This window comes from Pristis pectinata, chromosome 24, assembly GCF_009764475.1.
Source record: "Pristis pectinata isolate sPriPec2 chromosome 24, sPriPec2.1.pri, whole genome shotgun sequence".
NCBI classification, from domain to species: Eukaryota; Metazoa; Chordata; class Chondrichthyes; order Rhinopristiformes; family Pristidae; genus Pristis; species Pristis pectinata.
In genome coordinates, this window is record NC_067428.1 from 2,837,731 (window position 1) to 2,853,552 (window position 15,822).

Below are 15,822 nucleotides of genomic sequence, written 5' to 3' on the forward strand. Positions count from 1 at the left end.
AATTGGCTCAGGAATACTTGATTCTGACACTGAATGTTGAGAATAGTGAAGCATATATATTTTTAATAAAATAGTGTGGTCAGAGAATTAAACGAGATTGTACTACATCATATAAATGGAATCTGTAGGATAAAATTTTTCAAAAAATTCTGCGGAGAAAGAAGGTTCAAATTTTATTGTTTGTATCATGACCTCTAGTTGCCCTACAATAACTTTCAGCCAATGAAGAGCTTTTGAAGAGTAGTCATTGTTGCAGTAGGGAAATTTGGAAATGGCAAAGTTCCATTAAATGAAATAAATGACCAGGTTTTCTGTTTTAATAATGTAGGTTGAGAGATGCTGCAATTGATCAAAAACCGCACTCTGCTGAACTTATTTATTAAAACTTTTGACAGATTTGGGAAGGGGGCAGTTGACTCAAATTCTTTACTGTGCATCTGCAATTTAAAGTTACCTTTGTCTTTCAGAGATTAGATTGAAAAGAATTTTCTGCTGAGAATGTATCACCTGAGACCCTTGCTCTGGTTTGGTTTCATCTAATTTTAAATATGTCTTTCTGCATAATGCTTTCCACAGGCCTCTCTCATCACGGAGTTTGCAGCCGTGGTCCAGCCTATTCAAATGGCATTCCAGCAGCAGATCCAAACCCTGAAGGCTCAACATCAGGAGTTTGTGGACAGTCTCACCAAACATCAACAGACCCAGCCTCCTCCTCAGCCACAGCCACAGCCCCAGCCGCAGTCACAGCCACAACCACAGCCGTTACTGGAACCTGAGGCACCACCACCCCACATCCCACTGCCCCAGAGTCAGGATCTGCCAGCACTCTCTCCGACAGACTCACCAGGTGCAGTAACAGAAGAAATGATATGGAATTTGGAGGAAAGGAGCTGACAAAATGTTCTTTGTTATATTGAAAAGGTCAGAGAACTGTATCCAAAATGAAGTTTAGATGGATATTCTTTCTATTGTAGCTTCTAAGTGCATTTCTTGGAAGTCCATATTTGTTCAGCAAATCTTCCACTGACCCTTCAAAACTTTAAATTTTGAAATGAGTAGGAACCAATTGAGTCCCTTTCAATCTGCGAGCATGCTTCCAGTTTTCTGGTACTGAGCAGGGCAATAAATGGGACAAATTTGCAGTTGTCACAAACACAAGTAGTGTGAGGGGATTTTGTGATGGTAAAGATGTTTCAAAGATACACTCATCAGCTTGAAGGACCCACATTTATCCCCTCATGGGATTACTTGTTCTACTTAAAACTTTCATGCTCCATGTTGGAGTCCTATAGAGCAAGGTCACAGTGTCTGTGATCTCAGTTGACCCTGAAGTACCGTTATGCAAAGTGTGATCAAAAGGCCACTCTTTCATAAGGCAGGATTATTCATAGCCTGTTGGTCAGTTGTGGTTGAATATCTCTTGCTTTTGTATATTTTCTTGTGACAGAGTATGACCTCACTGGGTATCCTGAGGATGTGTTTACGTAGTGTTTGTGAGGAATTCATTTTCAAAACCTTCTGTCTGTATTACAGAGGAGGCCAAGCCACCACATCCCCTTCCTGAAAATGTGCCACCTGGAGGACAGGAGCCCCCTCCAGGGGGGCAGCGAGGACCTGGGCAGCATGAACACTCTTCTTCCAAGCCACCCTGGTTTGAACGACCTGCAATGCCACTCTGGGGACAGCAGCAACAGGTACTGATTAAGGGAATATCTCCGGCCGTGCTGAGGACAACACACGTAGAACTAATGAACCAGTAGGAGGATCTTGAGTGACCTTTATTGCATGAAAGCAAAGAGTAGGAAGATATATTGCTAGAACAGTGATTGGAGAAGAACCTGATAGAATAGGACCAATTAATTACTGCAGAAATAGATTAATAATGCACAAGTTTTTTTGGCTGGGGCTCTTCTTTTGTTCCCTGGATCTTTTTAATTGATAAAACCTACAATGCAAAATATTAATTATTTTTAATATTATACTTATTTTTAAGGTCATTGTATACGTATGTACAAAAATGTTTTTGGTGCACGAACTGTATTTTCTCCTAACTTTATTCACTTTCATCCCTTTTTCATACCTTCCTGTTATCTTTAAGTTCCCTGTCGTTGTTCCTTCTCTTTGTCTCATCCCCTATTTTCACAATCCCATTTTGAAATGTTACTGAGAATCAGAACTCAACAATTATGTTTAATAAATTTGCCTGCTTTTGCTCTGATTTTGCAGTGTTTTAAATACTGTCAAAATCTTGAATAATACTGAGTTGCCAAGGCACTGCACTAGAAGGGAAGGAGAGAAATGACTTGTCATTGGTGTAAGTTACACTCTCTGCCGAAGTAGTGCTTTAATCAAATGTACTTGCCCTCTGTTGCATATGAGATGAAAGTAGCTTTATGAAACACATCCTTTTGCACATGGTACCTTTGCTTGCAGCCTATTTGGGAAGCCTTTTTATTTGGAAGCAACCACGGGTTAGATCTTGTTGTTGCAGGCTTAGTTGTAACAATTGCCTGTGTGTTCCTGTATGTGGCACCATTCACTGTCCTTTGTCCATTGTTCTGATACCATGCTTTATAGTAAAGTTAGCTGTTGAGAGAGTGCTTGTGTCATTTATCTCCTAACTATTAGAGTAACTTGCATTATGCATTTTAATAATCAAATGGAGTATTCTAAGATAAAGTGTTTGGAGGTTTTGGGACCATTCAAGTTTTTAGAGTAATGTTCCTTTACCGTTGTTGATGCTGTCTGAGTATTAAAGGGTTTCGTACACTTGTGTCGTCAAATCCAGGAAGGAAGATAATGATTTTGGGCAGATTGTCTAATAAGCAGGAAAGATAAAGTCTGGAAACAAATCATGTTTATGCTTGCCCTTAACTGTTCAATATTGTGCTTTCATGGATTCACCAGTTAGTGATAAAATTACACATGTATTTTACATCTTGCAATTTTTCAATCTTTACCCCCAAACCACCTGAGGCAACAAATATTGGCAACCTCTAAGTGGGTTTTGGCATTTGTGATGGGTTTAATGACCAGTTTCATTCTGATGAGCCATGTGCTGTCATCTGGTGGACATGAGGTAGAGCATGCCTGTAAAACCTAATTTACCAGAAGGGCTTCCGAAACCCAGTAAATTTGGTAACTAGTTGGTGGTTTTGGTGTTTCTTTGGAAAGGGCTCGTGGAGATCGGTGGACTGAGGTCATGAAGGATTTTATAGATTTGATCCTTAAATTGAGTGGATAGAGCAACAGGGAACATTAGATGAGGGCAGGATTGGAAGTGGATTGGTGTAAGGTAGGTGTTCTGTACAAACTGGAGTTAAGAGGATAAAACTAATAAATGAAAGGATGTTGGACAAGTTGAGTATGGAAGGACCCAAGCTTATATAGGTTTGTGTGTTTGACAGTGGTGATCTCAAGAAGGCAGGCAGGATATGTGGTCTGAAACCAAGACCATGATCAAAATGGAATGTTAATGTATAAGTAGGCAAACTGGCTTGAGATAATTACTGAGTGAAGGAAGCATAGGACTGTAGTTTGTGGTGGGGTCCGAAGGTAATGGTTTCTTCTTCTTGGCCTAATTGGCACTGTTTGCAATTCCCACTATTGATGTAAAAGGTTTCATATTTGCTATGTAACAGTTTTTTCCCTTGCTCTTTTTTAACATTTTAATTTGTTTTGGTCTCTTTGACCTTTTGCGGTGTATTGCGTTATTTGTCTTTGAGGTTACTCCCATGCTTCTGATGTTTCTGCTGCTTGTAGCAAAGTAATATCAACCAGTGATGACTTACTCCCCAATTATCGCCTTTTCCTAGTGGCAGTGTTTAGTTGACAAACTGTGCTGGAAGGTTTGTGAAACACATCCATATCTTTAACTCAGACATTTGAACCACCCAAGTGCTAAGCAGTGACTCTGCCCAACAAGGGAGACTCTCACATCTCTTTATTGAAAGTCATTACCATCAACCTGTCTTCCATATCAATATCCTGGTGGTCACCTTTGACAACAGAACATAAAATACTCTATGAAAACAAGAAATTTAGCTGAAACAGCCACATGAATACTGTGACTGAAAGTGTAAATCAGAGACTGCACATCCTGAGTTGAGTCACTCGGAGCTGCTCCTCAGTCCTTCCACCACCAACATGTAACAAGTCAGCATTGTGATTGAATTCTCTGCAGTTGCCTCGATGAACCTTCTCTTAGGCAGTCAAGCTTCTTTTGCCATCTTTTCAGTTCTGATGAAGGGTCTCTGACCTGAAACATTGACTCTGTTTCTCTTCCCACAGCTGCAGCCTGACCTGCTCAGTATTTCCAGCATTTTCTGTTTTTGTTTTAGCTTGCTGGCACAGTTTTCTTGAGAACAGAAAAGGCTGGAGAGGTTTAAGTGAGGTGCATAAGGTTGAGCTGTCTAGATTGGTCCTTCCTGTTCACCTTATTTCACTTAGAAGGGAACTTAACAACTATGGGCTATGGTAGAATGAGTAGAGGGGAGCTGAGAACTTTTTCTTTCCCACACAGAATCTGGAACTTGCTGACTACAAAGGAAGCAGAAATCCTTATCCATTTAGAAAGTACTTTGGGTATTTAATCTGCCGTAACATAACCGGAAAGTTCAATTATCTCAATTGGTTCCTTTTTGGTTGGCATGGCTGCACCATGCAGAATAGTATTCTCCTGTCTTCTAAATTTCTAGGATTCTATGAAAGTGGGAAGAACAAAAGTGAAGGTCTATGGCGAGGTGGAATACGAAAGATTGAATGTTAAAAGGGGATAGTAATGGAACAAGAAAAGAAATAAAAAATGGATTCAGAGCAAAAGAACCTTTATCTGAAATTGTTCAACTTGTCAAGTCCAGAAGACCAATGTGTCTAATCAAATGGTCAGTTGCTGTTTTTCAAGCTTCAGTGGATTAGTGCAGAAGGAATCAGTGCGTGAGTGGGATGGAGAATCAAAGTGACAGGTGACCATAATCTTGGGATCCTGTCTGAATGGAGTTAGAACCATAGAACAATACAGCACAATACAGGCCCTTCGGCCCACCATGTTGTGCTGACCTTCAAACCACACCTAAGACAATCTAACCCCTTCCTCCCACATATCCCTCTATCTTAAATTCCTCCGTATGCTTATCTAACAATCTCTTGAACTTGACCAACGTATCAGCCTCCACCACCACCCCAGGCAGCGCATTCCATGCACCAATCGCTCTCTGGGTGAAAAACCTCCCTCTGATATCTCCCTTGAACTTCCCACCCTTGAACTCCAGTAATTTTATTGAGTTGTTCCATAAAGCAATCACCCTATAGTGATAGAGGATAGAATACCTGCCCTTTGTCACTGCTCCAGTGTGCAGGTTACAAAGCAGTAGCTTTAGATTAGCATACTGTACTTACTGCTCAGTATAAGCTTGATGACTAACCCTTACTTGTTCCACTGGCATGTTTCAGCCATTTGGATGGGAGATTTGAGTTTAGCACTGTCCGATAATAAATCTGTTACTTCCTTCAGATCCATTTTTGGGTTCTTTTACTTGTTTCATTATCACATTGTTTTTGCCTCGCACCATCATTCCTTTCATGGTTTCATCACTCCTTTCCCGTTTATTATCCTCTTAACTTCCTCTTTCTTTGTCAATGCTCATTTTCTCATTTTCTACTTCTTATAAACAGTCCTGAACCATTAACTCTTTTTCTTCCTTCATAGATGCTGCCTGACCTGATGAATATTTCCAACGGTTTTATTTTATTCACCACTCACTGATGTATACATTTTTCTTTAAAATCCCATTTAACCATTTGGTAATTGGTTTATTATTGTCGCATGTACTGAGATACAACGAAAAGCTTTGTTTGCATGCTATCCAGACAGATCATTGCATACATAAGAACACTGAGGTAGTACAAAAGGAAAAAAAGAACAGAATGCAGAATACAGTTATAGAGAAAGTGCAGTGCAGGGAGACAAAGGCCAAGTCACTAATAACAACAGTGAATATTTGAGGCCCCAACAGAGATCCTCATGAGACAGCACTAGTTCCCATCCTGCTAGTAAAGTAACTGCCCTTTACCCTAGTTTCTGTCTCCTATTCCGCAGGCAGTTGCCTCATCCAGTCAAATATTTGTCTTCAATTCAGTGAGCTATAGTTTCAGCTAATAGTCACTAATTTATCAATGCTTTTAGGAAGTCAACATAAATTTTCCCCCACAGAAACTTCATGTGAGTTTGTCAGGCATGATCTCCACTTTGCAAATCAATGCTAGAAAAATTTCTAGGTGTTCAGTCACACTGTCATTATTTCATAAACTCCAGTAATTTTCTGACCGTAGATCTTGGGATGACTAGTCCATGATTTCTCCTGAGTGAGTAAGCAGGTACATATATGGATAAACGTGAAGTTATTCACTTCAGTTGGGCAAACACAAAGGCAGAGTGTAGGAACTCCCTGATATGTGAATGCTTCGTTCCTGAAACCCATTCATAAGTTGATTTGTTCACACGTTGGAACATGTTCTGAAAGCAAGGGAGAATGATTTCTTGTGTCACTGGAAAGGGCTGGAAGGGCATTACTATTACTATTTGGAGAAGAAGGCATGGGAAAAAATTTGGAGAAGTACATCTGTGAGAAGCAGGTTTGGGGGCTGCTTGAAATGGCCGTAACAGTTTACAATCTGTGGCTTAGTACTTCGCCTTAGCAGCAAATAACAATATTTAATATTTAAACTGCTTTCGACGACTCCTCAAACTATTGTAAGGGTTTAACTGTAAATGTTATGATGAATGTCTTACTGTGATCGAAAATAGTTGGTTAGAATCATAGAAATGCGGTCTTTTGGCCCACCTCATCCATGCTGATCTTTCCCAACTATGCCAATCTCATTTTGCCCGCAATAGGCCCATATCCCTCTGCACCTTTCATGTCCAAGTATCTGTCCAAATGCCTCTTAAACATTGTAAGTTGTCTGCAAATTATGGCAGCTGTTTGTAAATTCGGCATTCATATGTCAGGGTGTTGCTGTATCATTTTAGTGATTGATTATAAATGTTGATGTATAAAGGGATCTAACTGGGTATTTTTGTACAGCAATCACTGAAAGCAAATGTGCAGGTGGAGTATTGCATGCAGTTTGGTCTCCATACGTAAGAAAGAATATAGTTGCCATAGAGGAAGTGCAATGAACATTCAGCAGACTGATTCTAGGGATGGGGTGGGAGGGGAGTTGGGGTCTGTCGTCTGAAGAAAGATCGAGTCAGCCAAGCCTGTCTGCAATAAAGATTGAGAGGGGATCTAATTGAAGTGTACAAAATTCTGACACTGCTGCTTAGGCAGGATACAGGAGGAATTTCCCTCTGACAGAGTGGTGGGTGGGAGGGAGAGGATCCTCAAAACCAGGGGTCACAGTTTTAGGATACAGTGTAAGATATTTAGCACTGAGATGAGGAGAAATTTCTTCACTCTAGAGGTCATCTACTATAGAGAGCTGTGGATTGTTTAAGAGACAGACAGATAAATACAGAAGGCATCGAGGGAAATGGGGAGAGAGCTGGAAGATAATTTTGAGGTAAAGGATCAGCCGTGATCATGTTGAATGGCAGAACAGGATCAAAGAACAGGTTACTCCTGCTCCTATTTTTCTATATTTGTTCTTGCCTAACGTATGATAAAGTGAGAGTCAATTTTCCAATCTTGGGGAATAATTCCCAAATTGAAAATACTTTGGAAGATTAGAGTTAGGAAATCTGCATTTGTATCTTAACAACTTCCTTTAAGTGATTGGGATGGTAAATAGTCTACTGGATGTCAGCCTCCACTTTGTGCCCAAATCTCTGGGAGCTGACGTTAAGAAAGCTCATGACTGAATCATATCAAGCTGATCAGAGTTACCTTTATATAAAAATTGATCATTTGTGGGCGACATTGTGCACTCATCATTCATAACGTACGCCTTGCTTTCAGTAATATCGATGCCATAATTCTGTGTGGAATATCACCACACTTCAAACGACACCATAAGTTAGTATTTTATTGATGTTTCGTAGTCTGCCTTTTCATACTAACAGAATATTGTGGTCAGGTACTTGTTCAGAGGGGAACTGGCTTTTAATAGCTTGTTTCCCTTGGAGGTCTGTTCATTTTTTTAAAACCATTGATGGGTTCTTCTCTATGTGAGGAATCAACACATCAACGCCAGTCCTGCCCCACCAATGTCCAACATCCCATCCCTCACCACAGTGTTCAGAGCATGTATCATGCATGTTCAGAGCCAAAATTAGTTTCCTTTTCCTCACCAGGTGATTCTGTGGGCAGTAGAATATTTGGAACCTTTTAAGTCATGTTTCTGGACACGTTTGCATTCTTGTGTTGAAATTGGTTGCTGCCTACAGAGTTCGAAAGCCCATAAGATAGAGGGGCAGCACGGTAGTGTAGCGGTTAGTGCGATGCTGTTACAGCGCCAGCGATCGGGGTTCGGTTCCCGTCGCTGTCTGTAAGGAGTTTGTACATTCTCCCGTGTCTGTGTGGTTTCCTCTGGGTGCTCCGGTTTCCTCCCACATTGCAAAGACGTATGGGTAGGTTAACTTGGGTTTAAAATGGGCGGCGCGGACTCATTGGGCCGGAAGGGCCTGTTACCACGCTGTAAATAAGACTTAAAATAAAGATGTAAGGTAGCATTTGTATTACATTTAATGAAGGTGATCATCTAAACTTGAAATTAAAGGCACCTTCACTCTGTGCGGCTGTCTTGCCTTTCAAGCTCTGCTCTTGACTCTGTTTGCCTTGCACCCAAATCTACATGTCTGCTGCTTAAGTTCACTGTGTACTACTTAAATTTGATATCTACCACTGCCATATTTATACAAACAAGTAATTATAATGATTGTAAGGTTGAAAACTTTTAATTGTAAATGTGTATTTTTCTAATGTCTATACATATGTGAACATTCTTGGTTTGTGTTCCACAAGACTCTACAACATCTCATTTACATACTGGCAGGTGATCTGAATATCTTGAGCTATAATTTTAGTATTTTTCTCCAGCAAATAGTTGATTATTTATTATATGATAAAAGGGCAGAGTGTTCAAAAACTAGTAACTCATGGGAGACAACAAGCATGGTTGGCAGTCACCAGTTGCCAACAATTTTTCAAGTGACTATGATTTTAGACCATAAGATATAGGAGCAGAATTAGGACATTCGGCCCATCAAGTATATTCCGCCGTTTTGTTTTCAACCCCATTCTCCTGCCTTCTCTCTGTAACCCTTAACCCCTTTACCTATAAATCTCTGCCTTAAATACACCCAATGACTTGGCCTCCACAGCCCTCCATGATAACGAATTCCACAGATTCACCCCCCTCATCTCAGTTATAAAGGGATGTCCCTTTATTCTGAGGCTGTGCCCTTGGATGCTGGACTCTCCTACTGATGGAAACATCCTCTTCACATCTACTCTATCCAGGCCTTTCAGTATTCGTATTTTTTGCACATTACAGTGTTATAATAGTAAATTACTTAGTGTAAAGAGTTTACAGCAGTTAGCAGTGCTTTAGAGGAGAAGTTTAATCCAACTAATTGCCCATTGGTTTTACTTGTAATGATATGGCCACTTGTTGCATCCCTAATTATGTTTTAGTACTCAAGAGGCCAAGCAGTCATTAGCTGGACATAAAACTGGCAGGATTGGACTAAATGAATGTAGCCAAGATAATAATCATCATCAACCTTATGTCTCTTGCTCAAACTAGTTCTATAGTTTACAAAAAAAATGCAGAACAGAGTCAATAATTGCAATTAAAGCCATGTTAGTTTAATGTTCAGTTAACAATTGGAGTGTATCTTTTTTTTTCCCCACTGCCAGTTTGACCAGGCTTTTAATGCTCCACACCAGGGACCACCTCATTGCCAGCCCTGGAATAACAACCATGAAGGAATGTGGAACGACCAGCGGGAACAAAATTGGAACAACCAGCGGGATGCTCCATGGAACAATCAACATGAGCCATCCTGGAATAACCAGTATGATCCCCCCTGGAACAACCAGCATGAGCCCCCCTGGGGAGGCCAGCGGGATCCACCATTTAGAATGCAGAGGCCCCCCCATTTCCGCCAGCAGCCCCCCTTCCAGCCACACCAGCAGCACCCACCATTTAACCAGCCACCACATCCCCACAACTTCAACCGCATCCCACCACGGTTCATGCAGGATGATTTCCCCCCCAGGCACCACTTTGATCGTCCCCCCTATCCTCCTCACCATTTTGACTATCAACAAGGAGACTTTCCACCAGGTAAGCAATCCTTAGCAGCCATATAGAGTTGTTCTGATTAATGGTTTTCTTCTCTGCATTAGTGTCACTTTCAAGCAGATTTCACTACTTCATTTCTATAAATTTTTGTGTACCAGTCTTTGCATTCCCTATCTCAGGATGTCTCAAAGAGCTCTCCAGCCCAATTCAGTACCTTTAATGCATAATTACCTTTAGAACGTAGGAAATGCATTAACCGTTTTGCACAAAGCATAAATAGTATTGTGAGAATGTTTAACCATTAACTGTTTTACTGCTGTTAATTGAGGATAAATCTCATTCTGGACTCTAGAAATCTCCTCTGATCTTCAAAATAATGTCTTGGGATATTCTGCATCCTCAGGACAAACAGAGACATGCATTAATGTCCCATCGAAGGAGGGAACCTGCTGAGAGTGTGCAGCACAACTGTGCCAATGTTGGTCTGGATTTTGTGCTTAAGTTTTGAGTGAGACCTGATCCTACAACCTTCCAGTTCAAAACAGATGTGACCTCTGGCAACAGCGCCATAGAATTGGAGGAAATTCTGTGCAAAGCTGATGTTTGCTTTCCAGTTTCCCTTGTGCATTACAGACCCCAGGGCAGGAGCCCTACTTCCAAACCTGTAAAGGAATGATATTGCTGCTGTCTTTGACTGGGCTCTATTTACGGCAGCAGAGTGACACAGCCAGTAGAACTACTACCTCACAGCCCCAGTGACCCAAGTTCAAACCTGGCCTCCTTGCTATGTGTGTGTGGAGTTTGCATATTCTTCCTGTGACTGTGTGGATTTCCTCTAGGTGATCTGGTTTCCTCCCACTTTCCAAAAATGTGCAGGTGGGTAGGTTAATTGGCCACTGTAATCTGCCCCTATTGTGTAGGTGATTGGCAGAATCTGGGAAGAGTTGATGGGAATGTGGGGAGAATAGGTTACAGAGAAAATTAGTGGGGAATAGGATTCCTCTGAGCTGGCATAGATTTAATGGGCTGAAAAGACCTCCTTCTATGATGTAAGGAAGTATGGACTAACGGCAGTCCTGAATAAGGAAACAATTAAATTTGGGTACAGATGGAGAACAGAATTGGGTGCAGAGGGGTAAAATATAGCCTTGGTTTTTGCCGCCTTTATTCATATTTGTTTGTGAACTGTATGTATGATTCAAATACAAAGGTTTTTAATGAAAGTCATGTTTTGGTGCCAATATGAGCCCTGCTATTTGTTTCCATGTCACCTCGTATGCTTACTGTCTGTCAACCAGATTCTTGGTCATCTCAGCAAATCTACATTAGAAAATGCTAACATTCCTTTACACCTGCAAACCTTACGAGCATCTAATAAAAGTAGACTTCAATATCTTTGACGCCTTCTCTAGGTTGAGTGATAGTTGTGTTTCCAAAAGGCCTGACCAGGTACAGAAATTTGACTTAAACACCTTCATGCATATATTTCCAGATATGGGCCCTCCTCACCATCCTCCGCACAGATTACCCCCACCAGGAATGGGAGAACCTCCTCCATGGGGTGGACCTCAGCATCCAGATTTTGGTGGTCCTCCCCCAGGTTTTAATGGACAGCCTCCACATATCCGACGTCAAGGGCCACCCCCACCACAGATCAGTCCTGATGACCCTAGTTTGGTGCCCAATGTGCCATATTTTGATCTCCCAGCAGGATTAATGGCACCTCTGGTGAAGGTAAGCCAATTACTGCTCCACCTTTATACTGACAAACTACATTGAATAATACTTGAAACAGAGTTAAAGTTCTAAGATGCCCCCATAAGAGCATTTCAGACAAGCATTGATATAGACCCAAGGAAATATTGGAAGGGCTGAGTTTTTGGGGATAAAATGGTCAAAGGTTTTTTCTATGCACAGTCTTAAAGGAAAGGCAAGGTAAGGGTAGAGACTTTGAGCTGGGATTCAAAAGTTCAGAGGCATTGCTGGCTGAATACAGGGACACCAATGGTGGAAAAGGTGAAGATGTGCAAGTGATCTGAATTAGAGGAACACTGATTTATGTGATGATTGTAGGGTTGGAGGATGCTTCAGAAGTAGAGAGAGGTAAGGCCATAAAGGGATTTAAACATGGATCAAATATTTAGAGATATTGGTAGACAGAGAACTTAAACTAGGTCAGCAAGGATGGCATTTATTTTTTATAGTGGAATAAGATGTGGGCTGCAGAATTGTGAGTAAACTTTAAGTTGACAGAGAATGGAACATGTTACGCCAATTGGGCAGCATTGGAATAGTTGATTCTGTAGATTTTTGAAAAATGCTTGGGTTAGAGTTTCAGCAGCAAATGAATTGAGGCTAGGGTGGAAGTGACTGACATGAGATTGTCTAGGCAGTCTTGCTTGTGGCATGCATGAGCACCAATTGCAAAACCATCTTTGTCTTTAAATTGTAGTTTACTTATCATTTGTTTTATAATTGTTTAGACGACCATCTCTTAGTCTCCAGTATCATGTTTGTTTTTAATTTGCATTTAAATAAGATCCTTTGCAACCACAGAATGTGCCAAAGTGGTTTGCAACCAATGTAGTATCTTGCAGTGTAATTACTGGAATGTAGACAGCGGCATGGTAGTGTAGCAGTTAGTGTAGCACTATTACAGCGCCAGCAACCTGGGTTCAATTCCCGCCGCTGTGTCTAAGGTGTTTGTACATTCTCCCCGTTTTTGCGTGGTTCCTCCGGGTGCTCTGGTTTCCTCCCACATTCCAAAAATATGCAGGTTAGGAGTTGTGGGCATGCTATGTTGGTGCCAGAAGAGTGGTGACACTGGTGGGCTGGCCCCAGAACATCCTCAGTAATGCAAAAAGACGCATTTCACTGTGGGTTTCAATAAATAAATAAATAATCAGTGAGATAGCAAATTGTACAACAGCAGTGAAATAAACAACAGTAATGTTCGAATGCCAATTATGGCAATATTGATTGAGGTGCAACTCTTGCATGATTCTGGGAGAACTCCAAATAGTGTCATGGTATATTTTATATCCACCTGATTTGATTTAATCTCTCTCCAAAACACTTAGCATTCCCTCTACTGCACTCATGTCGGCCAGAATTATGTGTTCACTTCCCTAAAGTGAACAAATTAACCATGGACTGGAATGCAAGTGATGAGGTTACCGATATTAATGTGCACTGAAATGTAGTTTAATTTCTGGGTTCAGATTACGGTTACAAATCACACTGTACTCTAATTTGGTTTTGTGTTATCGAAATCCAGAGTGAGAAGTGCAAAATATTTCTTGGTCTAAAGGTCAATTTATAGACTCTTAAAGTTGTACAACATAGAAACAGGCCCATCATTCCTATCTGTATTAATCCCATTTGCCTGCATTAACTCCATACCCCTCTATGCCCTGCTCATTCAAGTACCTGTTAAGATGCCTCTTAAATGTTATTACTGTTCCTGTCTCCACCACCTCTTCTGGCAACTCATTCCAGATACCAACTACTCTTTGTGTGAAAAATTTACTCCTCAGATCCCCTTTAAACCTCCTCCCTCTCACCTTAAACCTCTGCCCTCTAGTTTAGACATCTCTGCCATGGGAAAATGATGCTGGCTATCTACCCTATCTATGCCTCTCATAATGTTATATATCTCTATCACGTCACCTCTCAACTTCCTTTTCTCCAGGTAAAACAGCCCTAGCCTATCCATTCTTTTCTGATAACTCAAGTCCTCCAATGCAGGCAACATCCTTGTGAATCTTTTCTGCACCATGTCTAGCTTAACCAATGTCCTTCCTATAGTGCAGTGACCAGAACTGCATTCAATTGACCAGAACTGCGCATGTATTTTGTTAAAAGATGGATTGAAATATCCTCATTAAAATTTTGGTAGTGAGCTCCCATTTGTTTTTGTTTTGCTTCCTCTGTTTTGTTTTTAAAAATCATCGATGTGTGAAGGTGAGAAGCAACTTGCTATATATGCAGTTGCAAAACCAACTGCAAACATGCAATTAACTTTGGATTGTGGATTACTTATCATTTGTTTTGTAATAGTTAGAAGACTATGACTACAAGGCTCTGGAGCCTAAAGATATGCGCCTTCCACCTCCAATGCCACCTAATGAGAGGTTGCTTGCTGCAGTTGAGGCATTTTATAGTCCACCATCTCATGACAGACCAAGAAATAGGTAGGCGTCTTGTAAAGATTACATATCGTCATTGCCCTTCTGCCTCTGCCTGGTAAGAACTGTTTGCTGTTATTGGTGATCATGTATTGGGTTCAGTGAAAGGAAAATGCTATTAAAACAGACCATTCTTCTTAAATGCACCATATCCGTATTCGTGGATTAAATTAACTGCCTCTCTACCATCTTCACTCAGCCCTTATCGGCATAGCTTCTGTGCCTTTCTTGTTCAATGTAAATTTATCTTTTTTTTATTTATTTCATTTACTCTTTGTACAGAGGTCCACAAATAAATCCTGGCATCTCAATATTCATGAGTGTATTTCTGTACAGAGATTTTATTCTGTTCATGTTTGTTTATTAATCATACCCTCCTGCGGTCCATACTGATTTCCGTTATAAATGCCAGTTGTATTTTTTTTTAAATCTTTTATCCTAATTTCATAAACTGCAGCTTGTTCGGACGTTACCCATAATTTTACCCTGTTGTACACAATGACTTGCAAAGTAGTTCTGTGCCACAGTCTTTCTAAAATTTAAGACTTCAAGTGTCTTTCTGGAATTGTAGAAATTCCAGCACAGAAAGAGACTGCTGTGTCCTATCACTGCCAACTGCATATTATATTCATCCCTTTTTCTGGCTCTGTCCCTCCATTGTTTAATTTTCTTCAAATATCTAAATTTGGTGTAAAAGGTGTTGATGACTGTACTTCAGTACCTGCTTGTGACAATATGTTGCATACTCTGAGGAATACTTTTTCACTAACTGGCGATAAGTTATTCAAATTTTAAGCACTTACTGAATCTTACATTTGTTTGTGCACAAAACCCCAGTTTTCTTGTTATAACTTTTTCCTTTTGTTTTAAATTTCAGAAAATCTGTACTGTATCTTTTTCTTAGGCTCTAATGCACATGGTCTACATACTTCTACACACGTGGTCTAGTTAGTGACTCTACAAATTCAATATCACAATATTACTTTTGTTTTGATGCTTTTTTTATACAGGCAACCCCCGTGTTACGGCCATTTGGGTAATAGAAATCAGCGCTTACGAAATTCACAAATCACTACCCAAAAATTTGAGATGCAAAATAAAATTTCCTCTCACAGAATTTATATGGGGGTGGGGGAAGTGAATAAATAAACACAGAACTTTCTGTTCAACTTGCATTTCTTGACATAAGTGCCAATGTCACAGCTTTGCATGAAAAAAAAATGATGATATGGACCATTTTCTATGAATGCAAAACTCTGCCACCCCCACCTGTAATGCGCGTTCACCTGTATAAAGTTCTCTGTCTTAGCAAAAGAGAATTGTGATATTTTGTCAAGGAAGGAAATAAACAGGGAACGGATTAATTGGATAGCTCTTAAAAAGAACT

General features: G+C 40.4%; 1 protein-coding gene across 3 annotated transcripts in view; it reads left to right on the plus strand.

Moving 5' to 3' along the window:
* Nucleotides 1–15,822, plus strand: part of cherp (calcium homeostasis endoplasmic reticulum protein) — a 58,883-nt gene that overhangs the window by 31,367 nt on the left and 11,694 nt on the right. For 2 of the 3 annotated variants that reach the window (XM_052037624.1, XM_052037627.1), the window contains exons 8-12: nt 577–847; nt 1,534–1,694; nt 9,861–10,290; nt 11,741–11,982; nt 14,308–14,441. In XM_052037624.1, coding sequence (XP_051893584.1) covers nt 577–847; nt 1,534–1,694; nt 9,861–10,290; nt 11,741–11,982; nt 14,308–14,441 — 1,238 coding nt within the window. The remainder of the gene's footprint in view (nt 1–576; nt 848–1,533; nt 1,695–9,860; nt 10,291–11,740; nt 11,983–14,307; nt 14,442–15,822) is intronic. The other variant, XM_052037625.1, reaches the window with a different exon arrangement.